General features: G+C 43.6%; 1 protein-coding gene across 1 annotated transcript in view; it reads right to left on the bottom strand.

Annotated features, from left to right (window-relative positions):
• Positions 1-19,358, bottom strand: part of SLC9A1 (solute carrier family 9 member A1) — a 73,281-nt gene that overhangs the window by 11,769 nt on the left and 42,154 nt on the right. Inside the window, exons 2-4 of the mRNA XM_029619871.1 lie at positions 13,773-14,233; positions 2,876-3,126; positions 2,018-2,235 (exon numbers count right to left, since the gene is read on the bottom strand). Of these exons, the coding sequence (XP_029475731.1) occupies positions 2,018-2,235; positions 2,876-3,126; positions 13,773-14,233 (930 nt within the window). The remainder of the gene's footprint in view (positions 1-2,017; positions 2,236-2,875; positions 3,127-13,772; positions 14,234-19,358) is intronic.

Below are 19,358 nucleotides of genomic sequence, written 5' to 3'. Positions count from 1 at the left end.
TAGCTTATCAAGCACTGCATTCTTTCCTTATCTGCCAAGATGGCTTGTTTTATTATCTTCATTAAATACCAGTAGTAGATTCACTTCAACTTAACAGATTTATATAACCACACAAATTTAAGACAAATTTAAGTTTATAACAGAGGCACCAGACAGCTAAGAACAGTTTGAACTCATTGGCTGTACACCCTGACCATCACCTGCCTCAACATTTTCAGAAGCTGGGCCAAAACATCTATAATCAGGATCTTTGGAGTATACTCAAGGCTGGCCACCATCCTGAACTTCATTTCATCTGATTAAGCTAAGAACATTTACTTGATTTAAATTCTGAAACTGATGTTTGAGAAGATTCTCTCCCCTCCCAATATGCTTGGATAAAAGACTGCATGGAGTAAGATAAGAACCTGCCATACTGGGTCAGAGCAAGGGTCCATCAAGCCCAGCATCCTGTTTCCAACAGTGGCCAATCCAGGCCATAAGGACCTGGCAAGTACCCAAAAACTAAGTCTAGTCCATGTTACCGTTGCTAGTAATAGCGGTGGTTATCATCTAGGTCAACTTAATTAATAGCAGGTAATGGACTTCTCCTCCAAGAACAATCCTTTTTTTAAACACAGCTACACTAACTGCACTAACCACATCCTCTGGCAACAAATTCCAGAGTTTAATTGTGCGTTGAGTGAAAAAGAACTTTCTCCGATTAGTTTTAAATGTGCCCCATGCTAACTTCATGGAGTGTCCCCTAGTCTATTATCCGAAAGAGTAAATAACAGATTCACATCTACCCGTTCTAGACCTCTCATGATTTTAAACACCTCTATCATATCCCCCCTCAGCCATCTCTTCTCCAAGTTGAAAAGTCCTAACCTCTTTAGTCTTTCCTCATAGGGGAGCTGTTCCATTCCCCTTATTTTGGTCGCCCTTCTCTGTACCTTCTCCATCGCAATTATATCTTTTTTGAGATGCGGCGACCAGAATTGTACACAGTATTCAAGGTGCGGTCTCACCATGGAGCGATACAGAGGCATTATGACATTTTCCGTTTTATTCACCATTCCCTTTCTAATAATTCCCAACATTCTGTTTGCTTTTTTTGACTGCCGCAGCACACTGCACCGACGATTTCAATGTGTTATCCACTATGACTAGATCTCTTTCTTGGGTTGTAGCACCTAATATGGAGCCTAAATTGTGTAACTATAGCATGGGTTATTTTTCCCTATATGCATCACCTTGCACTTATCCACATTAAATTTCATCTGCCATTTTGATGCCCAATTTTGCAGCCTCACAAGGTCTTCCTGCAATTTATCACAATCTGCTTGTGATTTAACTATTGAACAATTTTGTATCATCTGCAAATTTGATTATCTCACTCGTCATATTTTCCAGATTAATTATAAATATATTGAAAAGTAAGGGTCCCAATACAGATCCCTGAGGCACTCTACTGCCCACTCCCTTCCACTGAGAAAATTGTCCATTTAATCCTACTCTGTTTCCTGTCTTTTAGCCAGTTTGTAATCCACGAAAGGACATCGCCACCTATCCCATGACTTTTTACTTTTCCTAGAAGCCTCTCATGAGGAACTTTGTCAAACGCCTTCTGAAAATCCAAGTATGCATGTTAGAATAAAAAGTTTATAGAAAGAAAAAGAAGTTTAGGCAGGTGGTAATGGTCAGGACATTAGCTAAGAAGTTCAAACTGTGCTCTTAGCTGTCCATTTGATGCCTCTATTATAAAACAGAAAGTGATCTTGAATTTTTGTTATATAAATCCATTAAACTGAAGTGAATCTATTGGTATTGTGTTTGCTTTTGGTGTAGATTTGTGTCTCCTTTTTTGAATTTTATTTAGTGAAGGCCTCCTTTAGAATCTCTCTCTTCAAGTTCAATACCATGGCCACCTAGATGTCCTACAGCCAGGGAAATTTGGAATCCAAACCCGTGATCCTCTTCCAACATCCCAGGGTAATCTTTCTCTCACCCCAAATGATGCTTCTCCCCTTCTTACCCAATACTCTGGCAATGAGACAGAAGAGCAGGGTGCTGACAACAAATGTCCAGTTCCACTCATGGGGTCCTGCTACAGTCGACACCCCAAGGAAGATGAAGATTAGAGTCTCGCTCACACTGCTCCACATCTTCAGGAAGTATTTGATGGTGGTGTGGGACTTGTGCGAAATGTTTGCCTCCACGTAAGGTCGCATCACCACCCCAGAAGCGATGAGCCTGCAGAAAGGTGCAGTGACAACAGATGAGGCTTGGAAACCATTTCAGAAGAGCAGCTGCAGCTAGAATGTGTGCATTTTAAGACAAAAGAAAGAAGTAGGTGACTTTTCCTCGGGTGCTGGCAAATTAATACTACGTCAAGACATTTCAAGCGTGTTGACAATGCATAAAAATACAAAGGTGTGCATCGACCTAATGCAGACATGAGGCTACCATGTTAAGGGCCCATCCCATTTCGTTTTGCAAGCAGAGGGGAAAGGCTCTTAAGTGCTTTGCAGTTCTAGTAGCTGTGCAATCTCAAACTCATGTTCTGACATTTTAAAAGCTTTTTGTTAAGCAAACAATGCCCCAGCTTTGGCAGTGTGCTCCCATATTGCACTGGGAGCAGCTCCTACCCCTGTGCCTCATGTATCCGGCTGTAGTTTCCCTCCCCCTTTGTAGCATTCTGAGATTTTGCTTATGCAACCAAGTGCAAAGTGATCTGTGGTGCTAGTGCTGTGGGCCACCCCTCAGAATCACCGCTTTCTGCCCTTCCTGCTCTCCCCAAATAATTTAAGGACTACAAAAGAATCCCCACAAAGTGCAAGGCAGGAAAAGCTGGCACGCCATGGACCAAGCTTGTAAGGGATGAAATACTCACGCCATGATGCCAGACAAGTGGAAGAGCTCAGCTGATAAGTAAGCCATGTAGCTGTACAGAAAGACAAAGAGGGGCTCGATGACTCTGATATGGGAGGTGAAGCGAGAGGTGAAGGCAGCTACGATTCCGTAAGCGACCCCAACAAACACACCACCTAGCGCCACAACCAAGAAACTCAGAAATCCCAGAAGGATGTCAGTAAAGGTCACCCGGTCGAAGCTTGCATACTCCTCAAACAGATGGTACAGCACCTAGGAAAAGGAGGATGTGTGAGAAACAAGGTTTTTAAAACAGATGGATATTTTGTTTCTACATGCCATTTGCTCCTTGATCCTAAGAGGCCAGGCAGCTCACCATGGAAACCGAAAACATGCACCTTGGTGTTCAGGATGGAGTGAAGTCCATTCAAACAATCACTTTGCAGAAGAATACTAACAAAACCTCAAGCCCTCAGCTCCTCGAGTACCAACCAAGATTCCTAGGTCCTGTTTGCATTCCTAGTTTTCACATTTCACTATGTCCTTGAGATCGAGTCTTGTTTTAATATCTTTACAGTCATTGGCAAGACCTCATCTGAGTATGGTCTCCAATTTTGGAGGCCATACCTCTGAGAGGAAGTAGATGTGGCCCAGAAAAGAGAGTTACCAGCACCACTAGCTCTCATTGCATAGAAGCATGAAGGCAGAAAGAGGCCGTGAGGTTCATATTCAGCCACTAGCAGCTTGGTTAGTTCTCCGGCTATCTTTAGCTTGTTTATTTAATGGGGCAGGTGCGCCATTGAATACACCCCGGCTATCCTAAATTTAGCCATCTATAGCTCTACAACAGGTTTATGGGATGTCCAGATTTAATGAGAAGTCATCCGGCCAACTCTGCTCCTTCCAGTGATGCCCCTAGAAAGCCCCTAACCTATCTGGACAAAATTTAACTGGATAAGTTATCGGCTAGAATTTAGCTGGATAAGTGCCCTGATATTTATTTAGCTGGATAACTTCTGAGCTATCCAGCTAAATCCTTCTGAATATGGACCTCTACGTGGCCTCTCTTGTCTGCCCATCTACACCAACTATTCAGCTCCACAATCCCTACTATTGCTCTAACTTATTGGCAGTTCCAGCTCAGCGCTCCCTCCTATCAGTAGTATCATCTCCAGCACAGTACCCTATGCCTTGCACTGGCCAAAATTTGCCACTCTAGGCAACCACCTAGTTTGCCTAATGGGAGCACTGGCTCATGGCTCTGCCTTATGAACATTTCTGCAATGACCACTAGGGAAGGGTCAGGTTAAATAAGAGAAAACGCCCCATAGAGTTATGAATGAAGGCTCATGGTAGAAAATCCCAGCACTGGTTCTGAGCAAGCTGGAAGAAAAACAAAGGAAAAGGGAGGAAACATTGGGTAGTCCCAGCTTCTAGTCTATCCCTGTCGGAAGGGATATTAATTGCTGGGATCAGGTAAACCTAATTAGAGTCTTAGGAAGTAGAGAGAACCCCACCCAGATGATTAAGGTAGGCAAAGGCCCAGCAGATCAAAGGCAGCCAACATCCCAGCTGCTACCAGAGCCCCAACTAAAGTGGGTCAGGAACTCACAAGCCGAAATCTCGCATACAATTTGATGCCACCCTGTATTAGGAATATTTATCAGGCTTAGAGGCAAGACCCTGGTGCCATGGGGGAGGGAACGGACACAGAACTTCTGCCTGTGACGGAAGTCAAGTAATCAATAAAAAGTGGCTTGCAAGCTGTTTGGATATTTTTCTGCTACTACAGATCAGTTGAAATGGCCTGCAGGCAGAGAGCACAGGAGGGGAGGTTTCTCCAAAAACTAGATAGATGGCCAGGATGGAAAACGTTTCCAAGAAGGTAGGCATCACCTAAATTTAGAAGCCAGGGAAGCCACCGTTACCGGTAATCCCTGGGTATTTCAGGAACCATTCTGCACAGCTCCTCCCTTTGAGGATGCTGGAATGGCCATCTCTCAAGGTTTTTTTTTTAAGCAGCTCCTCCTGAGAGTGGGTGGGGGGGGGGCAGTGTGAATTGATTTTGAAGTCTGTGGAGTTTTCCTTGGGATACATTTTCAGGCCTCCTCTTTGCACTCCAGCAAACCCTGCTGGGAATCTGAGTTGGGTCAGATCTGCTCTGCTTATCCACAGTATCCCAGCATATTCTGGCCTTTTTGAAAAGACTTGTTTTGTAGGAGCCTCGAGACCCCTGGGCCTCTTCGGGACACAGGAAGCCCTGCTGTGTTTGCATCATTTTGGGGGATAGGAAATTGTTTTGAAATATCTGGGAGAACATTTGCTGCCTCTCTTCCTACCCATCTGAAGAAGATCTGGAGCTGCTTTTCCAGATCAGGAATTCATAGACACTAAAAAAAAAATACTGGAATATCAACTGCGTAAAAGCTTTAAGACTGAGGAGACCCAGCAGCAGTCTTCATCCCCTGGGGAGTTGGAGGATACCCTGTCCACCTGGGAACTTTTTCCAAGCCCTGAGGGTAGCTCTGTTTTAGAAATTCCTATACCGATAGATGAAAGACTAACAAGACAGAAAAAAGCATGTGGTGCTGAGGATTGATTTGAATTCGGCCAATTTCTCATAATGTACCGGCAGAGACTCCGTGATTCCAGTGTTTCACTTGGCACTCCCAGCACGTAGCACTGCGATTAAGTGCGCAGGAGTTTTCCAGCCCTGTAGATGACAGGGTAAGGAGCAAACGGCTGCTCTGTTATTGGGTAGCCCAAAAAGCAGGAGGCAGGTCAGAACCAACCCTAGTCTCAAGCTCTGCAGTATTGCTTCTGGCCATGAAGCAACTCAATCCAACTTGCTCCCAGCTAGAAAGTCATTTTCAAAGCACTCACAAGACCAAAACTGCCCTCCAGATATTAAGCAGTCTCGATATCTAAACATGTGGCATCCAGAGCTCAGTTAACATAGTAACAGCAGCTGTTAACAGAGGATGACCTTTTTGGTACACCCAGTTAAGCTTTTCAAAGTCAAAAGATTTTAGGCGCATGCCAGTGGCATAGTGTGGATCTCCAGCACTTCCATCTGTGTCCCCCTCCCCCAGTCCTATCAATATTTAAGGTCACGGAAAAGTCACATCACTGAACACCAAAAAAGTAACTTTAGGAGTATTTCATTTCTGGTCTTTGGGGGGTGGGATGAAAAAATGCAGACAGAATACATTCCCCCCTCTTCTCGTGTATCACTGGGGTCTCACCCCATCTCATTTACTGCCCCCTCATGTAGAGAGGATGTGTTCAGTGTCATGCAGCAACAGGAAGAACCACAGCAACAGAGCCATTCAGGGGAACAAGGTCCTGGGTTTTGGCCAGAACCTTTTGCCTTACTGCTACTAAGCACCGAGTTCAGTGTGAAAGGGACCCAGCAGGCAGTGGAGGGCTCAGCAGAGAAGCGTCATAAGCTCACACTGGAGGGTTGCAAGCAGGAGTGGGGGGGAGGGAATAGTGGTACTTAGGCACCCAGATCCATGGCTTCCCTCTGTAACTCACTCCCCCATCCATGGATGACCCTGTAAAGCTAGGGACCCCAGCACTTCTTCCATAACCTCAGCAAGATCACCCTTCTACCCTCCCTGATCTCTGCCACAGGTTTGCTGCAAGGTCAGCACTCTCTCCTCCAGCCAACATGCAGGGAACAGGAGGAGATGTAGGAGCTTGGAGCAGACAAGAGAAAAATCACTCTGCTTCTTAATCCAACCCCTTTCTTCATGGTACTCCCCACTCCAAGGAGGGATGGGCAAAGCAGAGCAAAGTATGTACTACTCTGCTCTAATTCAGCACCTCCCCCTCCCAGGCAGCCTGCAGGGAACAGATTTTCCAGGTCATATCCCCTGAATAGCAAGGGCAGGTTAGTATATGCCTGCTCTGCATGTGATGAAGACAGAGGCTATGGTTTTCACAGAGCTCTGAAGTTGGTGGCCTCACCCTCTTCTGTTTGAAGGCGGAGTAATCTGTTCCTCATGCAAGGGAGCCTTGATGTCATGGTGACAGCCCAGATTAAAGCGGTATGGAAATTGGGTTAGTTCAAATTATGTTTAAGGCCCCTGAAATCTTTGCTATGTAGCATGACCTTCGATCAGTTGTGCAAGCCATACTACTGCTTCCTTTAGATTACTGTGACATTCTGTTAGTCAGGCTCCCACGAAACAGGTTTACAGAATTCAGACGCCTGTTTGATATCTGGGCTGAGCACAAGAGTCCATATTTCACTTGTGCTTAAAGACCTGCACTGGCTGCCAATTGAACAAATGATTCAGTTTAAAAAAACACTTCTTATACACAAAACTGTTACAGATTCATCAGATGTTGCATATTTACAATCCTACGCAGGCTCTTTACTCATAAGCAAGGTCTATTGGATGTGCCAGTCTTGTTTGTCCAAATCATGTGAGGATGTTTTTGGTCCGGTCCAGACCTATGAAACGAACGTTTGCTCTGTGACCTTAGAGCACACTCATGATTTAGGTGCCTAAAACCTTTCCCGTTTCATCAGGCATTTGATGCTCTGATATGCAATACCATTTCCTGCGCTAGTAGATATTTCTTTTGTCTTATCAGATTTTCTTTTAAATGATATATGTGCTTTATGTAAGCTGCCAAGAGCCTTGTGCTTGTCAGACTATAAATCTGAGAAAGTGGCACCCAGGCCAGTCAGTGCCCTCCCAAACCATGGGCACTTTCGGTACTGATTCTCTATTTTCCTTTTAAATGCAGTTTTGCATTTTATTAATTGATTTGCTGTTGATTCAGGTTTATATGAGCTTTTGTAAGCGGTAGAGAATGATTATTCCTTTAAGATGCGTGGCACAGGAGGAGATGTAGAGGGCATTAGAACAGGTACAAAGAATGCCTGCCAACACAGTTAAATGGGAGGTGGAATAGGCCATAAGTCAAAAGGATCTCTTTCAAAAGCTGGATCCAAATGAAGAAAGTTAGTGCATAAGTACTGGCAAGTTAGATGTAAAGCAGGATAAAAATGTGAAAAGAAGCTTGCCAGAGGCAAAAATCCAAAATAAAACAAAAAAAAACCTTTCAGATATATCCTTCTGCCATGTTTTATTGTATTTTCCTCCTTTCAGCTCATTGTAAACCCGGCATGATGTGCCTTACGAATGTCGGTAAAGAAAAGCTTATAAATAAATATATATTTGAAGCAAGAAGCCTGTGAGGGAGTCTGGGCTGCTAAATGAGAGGAAAGATGCTCGGGGGGAGGCCATAGCAGAACAAATTCTCTCAGTCTTTGCCTATGCCAGAAACACTTGAGTGACGATTCAGAGGAATTGAAGCAAAATTACAGTGAACCACGAAAAGAAGGGCACATTGACAAACTAAAGAGTAACCGATCACTGCCCAAAGTTCTGCAAGAATTAAAACTTGAATTTGCACATTTATTCCTAGTAAGCCCGAATTTCTCATTCAAATCCATTATGGATTGCAGGATGGCCAAGGTTAACAGCCATTTTTTTTTTAAGAAGGATTCAAGAAGGTGATCTAGGAAAATTGCATACTGGTGAGCTTGATATCAACGCTGGACAAAGTGGTAGAAACTATTCTGAAGAATGAAATTACTGGCCATCTGGACAGGCTGGTTAATGGGGCAGAGCCAACATGGATTGGCAAGGAAGTCTTGCATTACAAATCTGAGATTGTTTTTGAAGGGGATTAATAAAAATGTGGACAAGGGCGAGGGTTGATATAGTGTTTCTGGATTTTCAAAAGGTGGTTTGATGAATACCCTCCTGAGACATCAGGAAATTAAAGATTCATAGGATAGGAGGCAATGTCCTACTGTGGATTGGTAACTGGCTAAAAGATAGGAAACTGTACAACTGAATGGTCATTTCTCTCAATGAAGAAATCTACAGTGGAGAGCCCCAGAGAACTGTACTGGGCATGGGCTTTTAATATATTTACAAATGATGTAGAAAAAGGAGATCAAGCTTGCAGATAAAATTATTCAAAGTAGTTAAATCACGAGCAGACTGAGGAACTGTAAGAGGACCTTTTGAGACTGGGGAATTGTGCATCTAAATATAGTAAATGACAGCAGATAAAGATCAACAAAGTCCATCCAGCCTGCCCAACAAGCAGATACAGTACAGTTCGATGCGCTAGCTTTACCCCTTATTCAGTAAGGGGTAATAGCTCATCGAAAACGTGCATCCAACCCCCCCCCCCAGACTAATAGCACCCGCAACATGCAAATGCATGTTGATTGCCCTATTAGTTATTCCCACTCGATACAGAAAGTAAAATATGAAGCCAAGCCGCACATTTTACTTTAAGAAATTAGTGCCTGCATTAATTTCTGCCGGTGCCGGGGAAGTGCACAGAAAAGTAGTAAAAACTGCTTTTCTGTGCACCCTCTGACTTAATATGGTGATATTAAGTCTGAGGTCCCAAAAGTTAAAAAAAAAAAAAAAAAAAGTTAAAAATTAAAAAAAAATTTAAAATGGGGCCCGCGGCTTGAAAACCGGACGCTCAATTTTGCTGGTGTCTGGTTTCTGAACCCATGGCTGTCAGCGGGTTTGAGAACAGATGCCGGCAAAATTGAGTGTCTGCTGTCAAACTCGCCGACAGCTGCCGTTCCTGTTCAAAAAGAGGCACTAGGGACGCGCAAGTGTCCCTAGCGCCTCTTTTTACCGTGGGCCCTAGTTTAAATAAATTTACTGAATCACGCGCACAGGAGAGTGGCCTGTGCGCATGCTGGGAGAGCAGGAGCTTGCCCGCTCTCCCGCGATTTTTACTGTATCAGCCCGAAGGTGTAGAGTTAACTGCTGCTCCATGCAGGTTACCCTAAGGGTAAGGAGGCTCCACCCAAACTGTAGCCATAATGGGCAGATTCCCCCCTTCCTCAGTTTCAATTTTTTCGTCTTTGCATACTAAAAGGCCGATGCAGTATCACACACGTAAAAATGTGCATTCAAAACAGGCCCCCATTTTTTCAACATGCGCATATCCACCTGCTCCTGTTTTAATAAGCTGCCACCTTGAATACTGTGTACAATTCTGGTCGCCGCATCTCAAAAAAGATAATTGCGATGGAGAAGGTACAGAGAAGGGCAACCAAAATGATAAACGGGATGAACAGCTCCCCTATGAGGAAAGGCTGAAGAGGTTAGGGCTGTTCAGCTTGGAGAAGAGACGGCTGAGGGGGGGGATATAATAGAGGTCTTTAAGATCATGAGAGGTCTTGAACGAGTAGATGTGACTCGGTTATTTACACTTTTGAATAATAGAAGAACTAGGGGGCATTCCATGAAGTTAGCAAATAGCACATTTAAGACTAATCTGAGAAAATTCTTTCACTCAATGCACAATTAAGCTTTGGAATTTGTTGCCAGAGGATGTGGCAACATATGCAGTGTAGCTGGGTTTAAAAAAAAGTTTGGATAAGTTCATCAAATTGACTTTGGTAATAGCCACTGCTATTACTGGCATCAGTAGCATGGGATCTACTTAGTGTTTGGGTACTTGCCAGGTTCTTGTGACCTGGATTGGCCTCTGTTGGAAACAGGATGCTGGGCTTGATGGACCCTTGGTCTGACCAAGCATGGCAATTTCTTATGTTCTTATTAAAAAGCATCAGGCACCCAGGGGAACTATGGCTGTGCACGCAATAGGAAAATAGGTGTTCAATATGAGCGTGCGTTCTCGCTCATTACTTTTGGGGGTTTTTTTTGGGGGGGGAGCCAAGGGAAGGGGAAAAAAAGATCATGATCAGGACAAGTGGATCTTTCAGGAAATCTATTTGTGTTGCTGCTGTCCTGGATGGGGACAATCTCCCTGCTTGATTACCCACCCTGTGACTCACTGTAACAGCTTCTCTACCTCAGTATCTAGCCCCCAGCCAAGCACAAGTAAGGCTGGACTTCATTCATTCATTCACAGGGCTCAAATGCTGTGGTGCATTTGGAAAGAAGGAACCCAGGGAAGTGTTCGAGCTGTGGCGCCGGAGCAGCCCCCGGCTAACCGGTGTTTTCCCCCGTGGATTGGTGGGGGTGGGGGAGGGGAATACACCAAATCAGACTTCCATCAGAAAAGTAAAAAAAAAAAGTTACAGATTTGGATCCGCAAGCAGTAGAGGAACCAAAGCGCGCAGTATTTTTGTTTTCGAGCACCCTTGACTCCACGGTATGACAATGCCATCTCCAGGGCTGGCATTAAATTTGTTGCCTAAAAAAAAAGTGCATTGGCTGAGCAGCAATTTTCTGCATCAGGGTAATAAAAACAGCTTCTTCTACACGGCATTTACATGTGACGAGTGTTATTAGCTACACATTTTGGACACGCTAGAACCCTTTTTGCATGAGATGTTAGTCTAGCATATTCAAAAGATATGCCTGAACGTGCGCTCATTTGTGTGCTAGGCTGAGTGCACTTTATTGCATCAGCTCCTAAGGGAGAGGGTCTCAGTCTGCTCTCTCTTCTTCCACCTTTATTCATTCCTTTTTTGCAACAGTCCTGGCCATAGAAATGCAAGAGTGTGCTTGCTCTACCACCATCACAAGTGAACTTTATTAAACTTAATATAAGCAGCCAGACAGTGAGATATTCCCAGATGGATTCCTTGCATACACCATTGACTAGTGGCCACTGGCACTCTGTGCTGGTTATCCCTGTGCACAAAAAACAGTTCTATAGGATACCTTGGTTTTTGATTTCCATCCTCTAACCACCAGGGAATGGAGCAGCAGGGATATGAATCAGGGTTCAAATCCTGCTGCCATGCCTTGTGACTTTGGGCAGGTTACTTTATTTTATTTAAAAACTTTTATATACTGACGTTCATAGGCATATCACATCGGTTTACAGATAAGGGGATAAGATATTTATTTATTTAAAAGCTCTTCTATACCGTCGTTAAGTTAGATAACCATCACAACGGTTTACAGCAAGGCACGATAATGAATAAAGTAAGTGGTATAGATTACAATTAATCATGTGCCATCATAGTGTGGTAACAATTCACTTCAATAAACTATGTGTGTACATTAAGTTTGTTTGTAGGGAGCATAGTAGACGGAAAGAATTTAACTTTAATGTGCATTTGTAGGTTACAAATAACAATTTCTAGTTTGGTGCATCCTAATCAATCAACTGTTTTTTTTCCTTCTCTTTATCGCAACTGAAGGGAAGCATAAAGTTACATGTAACAGGGGTCTGCGAAACTTGGAGGGATGGAAGGAAAGGGTCAGGCGACCTAGGCAAGGTTTAACGATAAAAACTTTGAAAAAATAACATTAACACTATCTACAAAAAATACTTGAGTTAAATTAGAGGAGCGAGTGTGGGGAAAAGCTGGGTGGAGTCTTTAACTAATATACCTGAAGTGATTAGGCAGTAATGAGGAGATGAGGATCACGTCACCCTGCACTGCCTTGGGTACAAACGTAGAGCCTAGTTTACTAAGGCTTCCCACCCCAATTCTCTGTCCATGGAGAAATGGCTTAGTAAATCAGGTCCTTAAGAGTGTGAGCTCTCTGGGGAAATTCCTACAGGTACCTGAATGTGGTCTGCTTTGAAAAACTTGTGATTATCCCTACAATTCTGTCTTCACAACCTCTTCCAGGAGGGCATTCCAGAAAACTATCACCCTTTCTGTGAAAAAACATTTCCTGATATTAAATTTCATCTGAACGATGTGGATAAAAATGCAAAGTGCTAGGGAATAATAATCCAAAATAGATACAAGATGTTGAGTTCCATATTAGGAAAAAGGATCTTTGATTCATCGTGGACGATACTTTGAAATCCTCAGCCTGTGTGCAGCAAGAGTCAAAAAAGTGAAATTGAATGTTAGGCATTATTAGAAACGGAAAATAAAAGGATATCATGATGCCTCTAACAATCTATGGTGCAACCGCACCTTGACTCTACTTCTGGTCTCCCCATCTCGATATAGTGGAACTGGAAAAGGTACATAATGGGTGACAAAAATGATAAAAAAAAAAAGGGATGGAACAATTCCCCTATGAGGGAAGGTAGCAGGTTAGGGTGCTTCAGCCTGGAGATTGGATGTGATAGGGTAATGTTTCCCAACCCTCTCCTGGAGGCTCACCTACCCAATCAGGATCGCCACAACAAATATGCATGAGAAATTTGCATGCAGTGGAAACCAGTGTATGTAACTCTCTCATGCACATTTCACTATGGTAGCATATTTTAAACAAAAATCAGATTTTTTCAGTCCATGCACAATTGAACAGTAGAATTCATTTCCAGAGGATGTTCTGAAAGCAGTAAACATAGCTGGATTTAAAAAAGGTTTAAGCAAGTTACTGGAGGAAAAGTCCATGTAGACTTGGCAACGCCATTACTTACCCCTGGAATGAGGATCCCAAAAAATAGATCCAATTTTTGCTATTGGGTACTTGGAACCTGGATTGGCCATTGTCCGAGATAGGATATTAGGCTTGCTGGACCTTTGGTCTGATCCAGTATAGCATTTGTGTTATTTATATAGATATGATTGTTATTTATTTTATGTTAACTTTTATAATCCACTGAGGGCAAGTCAGATTGGCAGAGTTGGATAAAAATTTGACTTCTCCCCTCATCAGGTGCTTGTGCAAGTACTAGGGGGCTCTTCTCCCTTCCCCACTCAATAGCTGCATACACACATCTAAAGCTCTGGGATCGTGACGTCAACTGATAGCCCATCAGGCAAGGCCTTCGGCTTCAAGAACCTCTTGCAAGCTACATGACAAAATATACATGCAACCAACCATGTTCTATGGCATGCAATGGTGTCCAGTAAAGTGGATATGGCTACAATCTGAAGTTGCTGAAGCTCTTGGAGCAAGAAATTAGTATTTACAAAGTCCTGTACTCTACACCTCTGCCCAAGAGTCCAAACACCAAAGACTTACCACAGTTACAGCATCGTTCAGCAGGGACTCTCCAAACACCAGGATGTGCAGCAGCTCATTGATGTGGATCTCTTCAAACACTGCTAACACTGCCACAGGGTCTACCGCCGAAATGATGCTGCCAAACAGCAAGTTGGCCAAGAGGCCAACTCCACTCAAGCCAGTGCCACCAATCTGGCAAACAGCAAAGAGCAGCCCTCCAAGGAAGAAAGCGTTCCAAAGCGTTCCCACCACAGCAAACATGAGAATTGTGCCCAGGTTCTCTGTGAAGGGCCGGAGCGGCAGGAAGTAACCGGCATCCAAAATGATGGGTGGCAGAAGGAAGAGGAAGAATACATTTGTTTCAAGAGTTGGGGGCGTCTCTCCCACGCCTTTCATCAGTCCCCCCACCAGAAGACCCACTACAATTAGCAGGCAGCTCTCAGGTACTACATTGGACACAGTGGGGATCACATGGAAGCCTGGAAAGAAGGAAAAAAAAAAATCCATCATTTTTGAGTTTTTGATCAAGTTATGAACCTGCCAGTATAGAGTGCCCTCATTTAAATATGGAAACCATCGTGGCTCAATCCCTCTGCACAAGCAAGTGTACTTATGGTTTACTGCATCCCCAGCTTTTGCAGCTGGTAAGAATCTGTACATTAAAAGGAAACACCTTTTGCCTCCTAGTATGCAAGGATTTATTGTTCTTAAGGCAAATTGCGTAAGATATTAGCATGCAGTAATGATTTTTCAGGGAGCTAAAGCAAGGTAGCACTAGGTCCTGCAGAATGAAGTCATGCATGCATCCAAGGCCTGGATTCAGTTGTTCCAGGTTCATTGCTCTTCTCTGGCACCGTTCCATCAAACACCAAAGGAAAGAATCTACATGACACTTCAAGCCTGGGCCAGGTGCAGTTATGAATGACTGCCAACTGTGTCTCACACGAGCTTCCTGAAATGTTTTAGTTGATGCTATAAGTGATTACGGAGCAGCCTGCTGCTTGGTAGTCAACTTGAGTTACAGAGCGAACGAACAAGGCCATACTGCTGTTTGTAATGCACCCTCCAGTTTACTTGTCTCCCTGCTATAAAACCAATCTGAAACAGATGTAAGTTAGTGAGTGTTTCGTATCTACATTCTGGTGCTGCTGTCCAAAGTCTGTCACAGGTAGATCAGGCTTTCCTGCATGGGGACATAGTCATGTTCATTTTGTGTATGGTCATCATTAACCCTGACCTGAAGAGGGCAATTTTTTTTTTTTGGGTGGGGGAGAGAAGAAAACAGCCTCCCTATTCTGAGAACACTGGTGTTTTGGTTCAATAACAGCAGTACAATTCTTCTCTGCTGCTGGCTACGTGATCCTCGGCAGGTCTCTGGGGTCCTAATTTTATCCAGCTGCAATTGTGTCACATTAGTCCTCCTCCCTGGAGGGCAGCATGCAGTGCGAGCACTAGGAATATCTTTGTCAGCAAGCATGTTTAGATAAGGTGCTAAGAGCCGCAAGGTGCCCTGCATTCCGGGCTGCATAAACCCACTCCCTTACTCTCTGGTCTGACAGAACCATCCTCTTAATCCAAAGCAATCCAGTGCCAGGTTTTTGGTATGATGCTGCAGTGGTGTCACACATTTATTCTCCTTTCAGCTGCATGGGGACAGTCTAAGTCCCACTTTCTCTGCAAACATTTAAATCCATTCTATTTTGTGTTCATGAAAGATGAACTGATGGCTGCCAGGCCTATGTCAAGCCCTTCACACCCCCCTTCTTAAGAAATGATGCAAACAGCAGTGGGATGGCTGCCTCCCATGACAGGCCTCCAGGACTCATCTCCGGTGTGAGGAGGTCCGATAACCACCCTGTCTCAGAGAAACAGTGCAGCGCTTCACTTCATTCCAGTTACCAAGGGAACTGGGCCACTGCCTGCGTGCAGCTTTTCCATCTTCCCTCCCTCAAGCTCAATTGCAGTTTGTAAAATAAGCAGTTTCTCTGCTTGAAACAGAAGATGCAATACCTTCCCCCAGGGAACAGCTCTGGACCCTAAAATGTTGTTCTATAGAGATCACAGATGAAAATTAAAGACTGCTCCTTTGTACTTTTCAGAGTATTTGGCAACTGATATCCAATTGTAATAGCAAGTCTGCTATTCAACTGCACGACCTATCCAATAAAAAGAAATAGTGATGCATTTGGATATCCATAGTTTTTCTAAGCTTGTCAGGTGGAGTGTGGCTCACTAAGAGCACACGCACTCACCTTCAGCTGCTGCTATTCCTGTAAGCATGGGGAGAAGAGGGGACTATACCCAGCCTTTATAATGAGGCAAAATTGTTCAACTGCTGTCAAACCTCTTCCCTTGCTTCTGACTCCAGCCTCCAAGTAGCAGGACCCACTGACAAAACCCTCTCCCCTCAATCAGGCGAAGGCAGAAAAATTCGCAGGAGAGCTGGCTAGCGATACAGAAAAAAAAATATGTAAATGAGGGCCCGCGGGAAAAGGAGGCACTAGAGACACTAGCCCCTCCCTAGCGCCTCCTTTTTGACAGGAGCGGCGGCTGGCAGCGGGTTTGACAGGCGACGCTCAATTTTTCCGTTATCGGTTCGAGCCTGCTGACAGTCACGGGTTCGGAAAACGGATGCCAGCATAATTGAGCATCCGTCTTCCAACCCGCGGGCACATTTAAAATTTTTTTTAAAATTTAAAATTTATTTTTGGGGCCTCCGACTTAATATTGCTATGATGTTAAGTCTGAGGGTGTACAGAAAAGCAGTTTTTTTCTGCTTTTCTGTACACTTCCCCGGTGCCGGCCGAAATTAGCGCCTACCTTTGGGCAGGCAATTTCTGAAAGTAAGATGTGCAGCTTCGTTGCACATTTTGTTTTCTGTATCGCACGGGAATAACTAATAGGCCCATCAATCTGCATTTGCATGTTGCGGGCGCTATTAGTTTCGAGGGGGGGGGGTTGGCTGCATGTTTGACGTGATATTACCCCTTACTGTATAAGGGGTACAGCTAGCGCGTCAAAACCGCATGCCCAAACCTGGGATAACAGTGCACTCCACTGGAGCGCACTTTACTGTTTCGGCCTGAATGTGAGCAGCACTATCTTCCTGAATCTCAAATTATTCCCTAGAGCATTTTACATTTTCTCAATTTGCAGAAAGATCCATATACACACCCCCAAAATGTTCTGCATGACAATATAGATGGCATCTACTTTTACTGTTACCTCTAACAGCTCGCTCTCGCTTTTATAGAGCCAGTACCACCTAAACTCAAGTGTTTCTTGCTTTTTTTTTTTTTTTAGACTTCCTTTTATTTTCAAGTTATTCTCAAACTAAAGATGCTACACCTTTCAGAAGCAGCAAGTACCCTTTATCCGCTCACACCTACATATAATGGGGGAATATACAGTTTTCCCATGCTTAAAATAAACTTGGGGGAGGGAAACATATAAGGGTAGGGAAATGCCATAGTATCCAAGGCCACAAGACATTTAAAATGAAAATGAGCAAACCTATCCATTAATATAGGGACATGGATTATTTCACTCAGACAAAGCTGCCAATCTTGCCATCTCACTTTGCACCACCAATGTATAAAAGGCAGTCCACATCACCCCCCTGGTGGCCTCTTCCCATGTACCCTAGAAACTTATTGTGAAACTAATACCATTGTTAAGAGGCAATGTTACCCCCCCCAACATAGTCGAGTCAATGTAAGTGTTAAATATACACCTCCTCCCTTGCCCTACACAGACACTTAAGCCATATTTTCTCTAATTGCCATGGAGCCACGGCAGATTATGCCCATCCCAGTGGCTTGCCGTACTACCATAGGCCAGCCAGCACGCCTGGATCCCACTCCACCCATTCTGAATGGGGCATGGGTAGGGTAGACTTATGGGTATCGTAAGCCCAAGTAGAAGAGATGCTGAAGGACAGCCCTCCAACTTCACTCCTCCATCCTGTGCAGGAAGTTTAGCCTGCGGACTTCTGTTCAAGCGGCATCTTTTGGTCCAACCCGCTCGTTCTTTTGGTGTGATGGAGCATCCGCTCCTAACCGCTAGTCAAGAAATGTACTCCATCAGCAAGAATAAGAGGGAGACTTTATTGGGCCACTTCTGTAGAACCAAAAAGGGAGATTGAGATTTGTAAATTTAACATTTTATTTTATTTATTTTAGTTTTTTGTATACCGGCATTCGTGAGGGAATCACATCATGCCGGTTTACAATAAACAGTGGAGTGAAAAAAAGGAACAATGAACGAAATAAATACTAGGTGTTAAACATAAAATAGTTACAGTTACAATAAAACAGGGATGAGTGCAACTGGGAGCAAGAGGAAAAATGAAAGGAACTTTAACATAGTATCTTAACCGAAGGATGGCGGGGTGCATTACAAGAATTGTGTGATTTACAATGATTTGTTCATTTGAAATAATTGCAGTTTTTTATATGCAGGTAGTGGTCATAAGTGATGGTTTTCTGCATGCTGGTAGTGCTTGGAAGTTGGTTGTAGGCGAGGTGGGTGATGAATTTACTCCGAGTCTGGGAAGGCGTTTTTGGATAGCCACGTTTTGAGTCTTTTCCTGAAAGTTGGGAGGCAGGGTTCTTGCCTTAGCTCAGATGGGATGGAGTTCACAGAGGTCCTGCAGTGGAGAATGCCCTGTCTGAGAGTTATGTGAAGGGAGGTTTTGGAATGAGGTACCTGAAGGGAATCTTTATAGTGCTCTCTTATAGGTCTGGAGGATGTATGTTTTTTGAACATTTAAAACAAATGGTCAGTGCTTATCTGACTTGAATGCACACAGGTATGTATTTATGTGATGTTTGTCAATATGTGAATTTTATTTTAAAAGATTTGTATCCTGCTTATCAATCTCTAAGCAGGTAAGAATATATACATAAAATGCAGTTACATACAACTGCAAAAACCATAAGAGACCCCAAAAGGCAGACCATAGCAACATTGCAGCCCACCCTTAACATCAGATACAGAGCATGTCCTACCAGAATCTTACCTAGATTATGAGCTGGAACCAAAATCATGTTTTGCCAAATGTATCTGCAAAAATACATGCTTAGAGCTTTCTGAGATTTACCTGAATCTCTCGCTCCAATACCAGCAGCCACAAAGCCTCATCTTAATGTGGGAAAAGCCTGAGAAAAGTTGTGTCACTGCTGTTTTTGGCTTTAAGCCATTCTGAATGTACAGCTGCAAGCCACAGTAACCAGTCTCATGACTGGAACATCAAGGCTAGAAATAAAAACACGCTAGCAATAACAGATTGCTTATGGCAAATAGCAATTTATTTTGATTTAGAACTGAAGTCACCCAGAAAGAAATCTGAAATCCTTCAAAACACATTTTGTGAACTTATATAATGCTAAGAAAATGGAGGTGTTCATGTCATTGACTGGGATCATGTGGCCATTCAGGAGAATTCAGCTAACGAATACTGACCACTTGTAATCCAGTTCTAAAGGATTCTGGTACTCACGGTTTTAGCAACAATGAAATAGATACAGACTCTCCTTGTGGTTCACTACCAAGTGTGCTGGGAACCTGCCTGGATAAGAGATACTATTTGCATTTTTGTATACA

The sequence above is a fragment of the Rhinatrema bivittatum genome, chromosome 11, assembly GCF_901001135.1.
Source record: "Rhinatrema bivittatum chromosome 11, aRhiBiv1.1, whole genome shotgun sequence".
Classification (NCBI taxonomy): domain Eukaryota; kingdom Metazoa; phylum Chordata; class Amphibia; order Gymnophiona; family Rhinatrematidae; genus Rhinatrema; species Rhinatrema bivittatum.
This window is presented reverse-complemented; position numbering and strand designations above follow the sequence as displayed.